Source organism: Bombus affinis, chromosome 14 (assembly GCF_024516045.1).
Source record: "Bombus affinis isolate iyBomAffi1 chromosome 14, iyBomAffi1.2, whole genome shotgun sequence".
Classification (NCBI taxonomy): domain Eukaryota; kingdom Metazoa; phylum Arthropoda; class Insecta; order Hymenoptera; family Apidae; genus Bombus; species Bombus affinis.
Genome location: NC_066357.1, coordinates 10,294,954 through 10,302,993, shown reverse-complemented (window position 1 = coordinate 10,302,993; position 8,040 = coordinate 10,294,954). Strand labels below are relative to the sequence as shown.

The 8,040-nt window shown below is 31.7% G+C and overlaps 2 protein-coding genes and 1 long non-coding RNA gene across 3 annotated transcripts in view; 2 read left to right on the top strand and 1 right to left on the bottom strand.

The window, feature by feature from the left end:
- Positions 1 to 8,040, top strand: part of LOC126924041 (uncharacterized) — a 39,672-nt gene that overhangs the window by 22,917 nt on the left and 8,715 nt on the right. The gene's annotated exons all lie outside the window — the stretch shown is intronic.
- On the bottom strand, positions 1,395 to 7,902 carry LOC126924029 (urea transporter 1-like). Its single transcript, XM_050738093.1, has 10 exons — positions 7,642 to 7,902; positions 7,306 to 7,428; positions 6,955 to 7,074; positions 6,401 to 6,552; positions 5,779 to 5,926; positions 4,046 to 4,129; positions 3,664 to 3,811; positions 3,349 to 3,530; positions 2,997 to 3,158; positions 1,395 to 2,340 (listed from the first exon to the last, which is right to left on the bottom strand). Exons 1-10 carry the CDS (start codon positions 7,678 to 7,680, stop codon positions 2,278 to 2,280), a joined length of 1,221 nt encoding a protein of 406 aa, XP_050594050.1. The 5' UTR covers positions 7,681 to 7,902; the 3' UTR covers positions 1,395 to 2,277.
- LOC126924066 (uncharacterized) lies at positions 5,758 to 6,373 on the top strand. The gene is made up of 2 exons (XR_007713403.1): positions 5,758 to 5,888; positions 6,165 to 6,373. It is a non-coding gene; the product is annotated as an uncharacterized LOC126924066 (long non-coding RNA).

Sequence of the window (8,040 nt, the reverse complement as noted above, 5' to 3'; positions counted from 1 at the left end):
TTACTACCTTAAACGCAGGATTGCAGAAACTTATAATTCCAGTCTTGCAGTTTACGAATTATACGAAAGAATACGAGCTAATCGAGTTTAGGATCATCTTTCTTAGAAAAGTATTTACAGAACCAAAAAATACATACATGCATATTACAAAAATACAAATATACATATTACTATGAAGAACTATGTAAATTTTTAACGCTAAATATAACGCTATTACTGCGGAGTAACATATTGAATTGATCGGACAGTAATATTTGCCTAATGAGAGTTTGAATCTAGCGACTAGCGTCGCGACGGTCATCGATGGCGCATGTGACATGAAATATATGTATTATTCAACCAGAAATTGTACTTCTCAAAATGACATTTCAAGAACACAAATTCGCAATGAGTAAAGAATAGACATTTATCAAGAAAACCATTGTGGAAATAATTTAACGACAAAATAGAATCTAGGACAGGGTCGTGCTTGTGAATAATGCCCTTATCAGAAAAAAGAAAAACGTATATGTAACAAGTAATGTTACGAGTAAAACGTGAAAGTTTGGTAGCGCGTTATTGAAAGAAATAATTTTCATCCTTCGTGAAAGGAAGAGTTACATGATGCAAAATTGTGTCTATCTGTCAGATTAATTTTTACAAAAAGTGGCAAAATCAACATACTGCAGAGAAATAGAAACGTAACGCTACTCTAGACGTCTGCAAGTTAAATGAGAACTTCATGCGATTCCTACCTGTTGCCTCATATCGATGGAATGCAGACTAATCGAAATAAAAGGGAATCATTTTGAAATTAAAAGACCATTTCTTTTACTCTGTCGTTACTCGGAGAAAAGTTTGAAGACAATTTTCTAAGGTACGGTTTAAAGTAAAAAATATGTACGATAATTCTCAAGAAAATTGTTAAACAGAATTTTATGCCAACCTGCAAAGAACATTCCTTTTTGTACGATATTATTTTACCAGTAAGTATAACAAGTCCCAAGCCTTGAAGTTTATTGTTTCAGGCGATATCATTAAAAGGTAATGTTTGTCTGCTTAAAGCGAAATATATGTAGATTTAAAATTATAACAAGTAAGTTTCGCTACACGTACGAGCGAATTAGAAAGAAAAAGAACGTTTTCTTCGAGGAAGAATATCTTATGCTATGCGATACGTTAAACCGAAAATGAGTATACGTACACACAAATATGACAAATGAGAGAAAGTTTGACGTCGTCTTCGCAAATTTTAATACAGCTAAGATATCAACAACTCTCAATGCGCAGCATCGTGCATACTTTTCCAATATCCTCCAAGTTACTCCGTTCTGTGGAAAATCAATCTTGCATGAACAAACAGATACACCTTGCAACGTAATATATTAAAAGGAAATAACGTTGTTCTGTAAATATTCACCTTTACGAAATATTCGATATATTCCTGCTTGGAAATTACATGAATATGTAGTTGCATGTATTACAAAGTATGAAACAACTATCATATATTACGATAGTAGCGTGCATGAAATGCACTAGAACACAGGACGAGATTATGCCAGGATTGTTAAAAATAGTATAAGTTGTAGGACACTGTCGAATATCATATATCTACCCTCTTTTTTTCTTTTCATAGCATATTGAAATATTAGAAGAATAATTAAAATATAAATGTTCATAGCTAATAGCACCCAGTACTATAGATATTTTATTAATTGAAATATTTACAAAATTATTGCGACGCGTAAATTTTTTTGACTACGGTCTATCCTCGATAAATTCATAAGGGAAGAAAGAAGATATTCGCAAAACTTATTTTTAACGAAGCAACGTCACATTGTTTCTCTATTCGTATCTTCGCACTTGGTCTCTATTCATGAAAATTCTTATCAATTCATCGTATACAAGAGAAAACTTGAAAGTATTTTTTTTTCATATTTTCTAAGAAACCGTGTCACAAATCCGAATGTCTTATATATATATAAAGTACGTAGTTATCGCAATAAAAGAACAGACGCAGTAGTCGTTATGCAGGACAAATGAAAATTCTCCGTCGAATTTACGACACGGGCTTCACGTCGTAAGCTAAAAAAAGCAGCCAAGTAATTTTATTGATCGACTTGTAGATTCTTGAATGCTTTAAAAATTCGTTGTAGCGATCCAATGTATTTCTTATGAGAGAAGAAACAGCGAGTGAAAGCGGATATTATATAAGACGTTGAATTCAAATTTCTATAAAACTTCCATACGAAACGTGCGAATGAAAATATCGCATTATGCTTATTTTATCATTAAACGTCAAGTGTTGATATATTTTTTTCGATCTTTAGCATCGTCTCCGATATTTTCTGGATCGTTTATCTACAAGAAAAGAAAAGAACAATACATTAAAATCTAAAGGAATACACGGTATTTTATTTTTTCTGATAACTTTCTAATCTGATATTTTAGTTGAAATAGAAAGTGCAATATATAAATAAATAAATACGCGAACTACAAAATCATTTACTTTCGTTTTTATCGATACTTTATTTATACTGGCAAGGATTATTCTTTCGGTTTTCCAAATAAAGTAAAAGGCGAGCGTGTCGCCGAGTGCTTTTGCCGATAACCTTTGTATAACGAAACCACATTCACCATATGCGATTCCTTGGATTCGTATAAAAGCAGGTTAACCTCGGCTAGAGCAGAAATCGATTTCTAGAGTTCCCATGACGATAGTCTCATCATAACGCATATCAAACTTTCTCCGACTATAATCAATTGTATTCTAGTATATTTCATATACTAGAAATGTTTTTTGTTTCTAAAAATTCTAAGTGCTAAAAAATTCCGTAACTATAATATTAAAAAATTTTTTTATGGACTCTGTATCAAACGCAGGCACATGGATTTTATGGAAAAATAATGAGGAAATGACATCATACGCCCATGAAGGTAAATTGCAAAACATCAAAATGTTATTAATCAAATACAATTTTTGAAGTGAAAAAGAAGGAGATAATGCAAATTCATACTTGCTGAATAAGCTGTTGGTTGGCAAGATAATCCCGACGTTGTTCCTGTGGGATAGAAATAGGCGGCGGTTGCGGAAAAGTTTTATCTTCCGAGTTGTTCCTTAATTGCAGAAACAAAGAAGTCACCAGAATGAACGGTAGCGACAGTATCGGCAATTTCAGCTGTGCATAAAATTATTTAATTCTTCATTTTGATTCTTAAGTTATATATATACATATAACATGTTAGATTCGTTCAAACCTTTATCTTTTAAAACTCAGATTTTATTACGATTGATATCGTCTTCTTAAGATATTGATTAACAGGGAGAGAAATCTATTTCATAAAAAATAAAAATATTAATTTAATTACATCTCTAAAGAAGAACAATACGCCATACTGCACGATCACAGTGTATACGATTGCTACGATCACAGCTACAGCCGTTTGTCCGCTAAACGCAAATAAAGTTCCTAACGAAGCTCCCGTCAGAAAGGTGTTGTAGCCCCATAAGCCGGCATAAATTTCATCGATTTGTATTCCAAGCATTAAACCTACGAATAACAAGAAACTATGACAGAAAAATAGAAAATACCAATATCTTTGTCTCAAAAACATTTGCAAGCTACGTTGGCTCAATCTCACGCTCGATAAATTCAAGGTTCATACACAAAAATAGTATAATACCCGCCAATGAACCGATGAGTGCACCCAAAAAAGCAAAGCCAGCCGTTATCGGAGAACAAAGTAGACAAGCTAAATAAACCACAGCACCCATAATAACGCTTTCAACTGCTAACACCTGCGACGCTGACACTATAACGCCATGAAACATCTGAAAAATGTACAGGATGCACACAAAGAAATTGATTGAAAAATGTCTTACAGTTAATGACATTGATAACTATATAATCTATTATGGCATTTAAAACATTCACGATATAGTTTAACGAAAGAAAATAACGCAAGATGTTGCTTAAGATCCCAAGATATTCGAGTATCCGAAAATGTCTAATACTTTCAACGATGTGACACATGATCGAATCGTGAAAAGTGGAGCAAACTTTACCATTCCCCAGTCAATGTGTATCCCTGTCGCATTTTCTCCGATGAAACTGATATTGCCTGTCGTCGCATCACTTGTTGCATTGTCCTGGAAACAATAAGAATGTACTGTATAAACAACTGATCGTGTATGTACTCGCGACACACATAGCACGTATATGTATACACGATATCTTTGTTCGAGTACATATAACCCTGTGCTCAAAACTGGGCTAGTTCGTCCGTTGATATCCACGATCGAAAGAAAGCTCAGGGCAAAAATATCCTTGAATAAAAAATCGATAGAACTTTCTTTCTATGACGAATTTATTTAATTCCACGTCTAAAAGAAGAACGCGTGACAATAATAAGCTAGGAAATAAGTTTTCTCCATTCCTAATCCGTTGAGTTAATCATACCTTCTAAATCATTCACATTTTTGTATTTGCAACTCAATGCTGTCTTTGGACCTCGTAGTTTATGTAGCTTATACGCACGTAATCTTACATTACGTATATTTTTTACTTCCTCTATATATTTTACTAAAATTTTACTAAAATGACGAAGAAATACAAATTTAATGTGATTTTCGTCTAAAGAAAAGGGTCGACGAATCTCGGGTGATTTTTCATCTTTTCCTATCTCGCTCTAGAGACAAACAACAATAGGTAAGAAGTTTGTATTGATCGTGTGCGTGCCACACGACGACTAGCGGAATGGAAGAGACTTTTAAGCATAGCAACTTAAGTTGGACAACGTTGTTGGCATAACTAAACTTGAAATTATCGCTTTCATCTGTTATCGATCGATTATGTAACGCTCAAATGTTACTCGCTACTGTTCGTGCTGATGTGATATAACGATAAAAACTGATTGCACCGATTCTATGAAACTTCGATCAAAAATGCGATCACGTAGTCAAGGGTATTAAACGCATAACACGTATAAACGTATAAACGTGAAACATATAAACGACTGAATATTTTCTAAAAATATTAATAACTTCGAAAGTGTTAATAGGCAAAATCGAAGTATTTTAAGGTATCATTTCATTGGCTTAACTTGTTGCTTTTTGGAAAGTAAATATGTTAAGAAGATTTTAATGTTACATTCAGATATCGTTGATGAATGTGTAATATACGTATATACGGCGCTACGTGACATAATGACAAAAATTTTGTAGCAGTATACGTGTAGACGTGCGTATCAAAATACATAAATCTTCGTAAACTTCTGAGCACACTGCGTTATCAAACGATATCTTTACGACAGAGAGTTTTCATACTTGTTACATAGAACATAAATAGAAGAACGTCTCCAGTTCAGCGCTTGAAACAAAATAGAGAGTAACTTCACGTTTAACATTATAAGTTATATCGTGAGATCTAATAAATAATTAGATTGTAAAATGGGAAAAAATTACATGATTCCGTTTCAAAAATTCATGATAACCTTGGATTTACCATGGAAAAAAATATTTTTGAATTGATTATATATTTTTGTCGATATGTGTCGTGCACAAAATCTTGGTCAATAATATTTGTTACGTTACGAATGACTGAGAAACGTGCGGTACGTTAGAGTGTACCATAAATCTTACATCTACGATAAATAAAAATTTTATATTAACAGGACTTTTAAAGTCTATAAGAATCTGGACTACTGGTACCGAAAAACAGAGTATTTATCTGTGCAATATTTAAAGAATCGCATTCCACAACAATACGAAAACTGAATGCTCACAACAAAATCTATTACCATTCTCGTAACTGGTTGCAGTTCCTCCGACGTATCAAGTCCATTGTCTTTGGTATAAAGGACCAAGAGCAACGCAAATTCAGCCAGATTAAACGGCCACGCTATGAATGGTAACTTATTGTTTGTGAAAGAGCGGGTCAAGTAAACACTGTAAACATTAATCATTAATTACCGATAAAGTTAGTTAAAAGCGTTCTATAATTATCACTGTTGTTTAAATTTAATCTACGTTGTAATATAATATACTGTCGAATATTTTTGTAATGGTAAGATAAAATCTATTTAAAAGATTAAATGAACTTCTTCTTTTAACATTAAATTTAAGTAAATCTGTAAGATTTGAAATTTTATCGAAAATCTTACATATCATTCTACTCTATTAACAGGTGGAAAATAAATGATTCTCTAAAAATCATAAAAGAATTGACTGTCGAGCTTTGTTTGAATACTTCGTACGTCACACTCGTCACTTTACATTTACAACGATATCATAAAACGAGTAACATAAAGTTATCTTATATTCGTAAGAATTACTAAAATGCTAATACTGCGCGCTACAGCAAATATTTTATAATAAAAAGTAAACTTATAAGCAGATATTCATCAGTTTATTGAAACTTGCCTAAAGATCGTTCCCAGAATAATCAGTAGTAGACTGAAACCATCGAATGGTCCATAGATACTTGGTATTAAACTAGACGATATCGCACCAACTAATAACGGATTGAATACTGTTAACCCATTTGCGATATTTTCCTCTGAATCTCGTATCAGCTGCGAATGAAATATATGCTTTCCAAAACGTAATGTGCGAATTTTCTCATATGACGTATCGACGAAAAAGCTCCGCAAATGGTATCGCGACGCGATCGTATTAATCCTCGCAAAAAATACCGCATTGCAGTCATTTTGTTTACTTTTTGTGAAACAACACGGTATCATGAGATGATCAAATGAATAATAATTACAAAAGCATGAATAATCGAGTCATACGTCACGTAAATCAACAATGCAATTAGGCATTATTTATTCCCGTTAAATATATACTAAGGATATATATATATATATTGGCATATATTTAATGAATATGTAGGAAGCACATAATTCGAAGTTTTCGAAGTAAAAAATAATTAACAAAATATAATTTTTTAAATATTTGACGTAACAATTACGTACCACGGATAATAGAAGACCTAGGGAACCAGTGATTGCTGAGAGGAGTAACGTACCTGGTGCATTAACTCCTAAAGAAATCGTTATCAATAATCCACTAATTGGATTATTCGCAAATACAACCTGTAAATTTATATAATCTGAATATGAATATCTTTCGATCGATTTAAATATCAATTTAAATTGTATGTGCATATCTTTTTGAAAATCTTGTAGACGATCCTTATATTTATAAATCTAAGATTTGAAATAACTAATGTTAACTAAAAATAACATAACATGATAAATAAATTTGTATCTATGAACTTTTTCATTATATATACATTATTTATAAAAGATATATAAGCTGCTTACTTGACTGAACCCTCGTAATAAATAATCGAATAAGCGTACTATGCTCCAAAAAACGCTTTCCTTTTCTAACAAAAATTCTTGCCAAACGGTGAATGTTCCAGTAAAAACGGCCCGAGAATAGTCCTACATATGAATTATATTGAGAAATGTAATGTTAATAAAAAGAAATTTTATTTTAGGTGCTACATATGTATACCCAATACAAAAATATAATAAAACTTGAAATACATCTAGTATTTAATTCTGGTTTCATCTAGTTTTATGATTAATTCGCACTTTATGACATATGAAAAATATCTCATACTTGTATCTTTTTATTTATCTTTCAGTACTCACATGGCGCGTAGATCCCTTTAATCGTTCTCTCGCGCTCATTCTATGATAAACTCGCGTAAAACACTACAATTCCATTTTAAAAGTATATCCTTTTAACCACAGTGTGGAAATTCCCCCACCATTTGTGAGATATGTTAATGATAAAGAGCAATGTGCACCTGTGTGTCATTCGATGTTTGATATTTCTTCTAAAACATTGTGTGGTATGTGAATGTTTCAAATTTCTAAAAGAACTATTTATTCCACATTATAAATTAATATGTATTAATTAATTATTTAATTATTATTATTAATTAATTTTTAATTATTAATTAATTAATATTAGTATTAATTATTAATTAATTAATTAATGTATTAATTAATAAGTAAGTATTAATAATTGAAATAAAGATATCAATT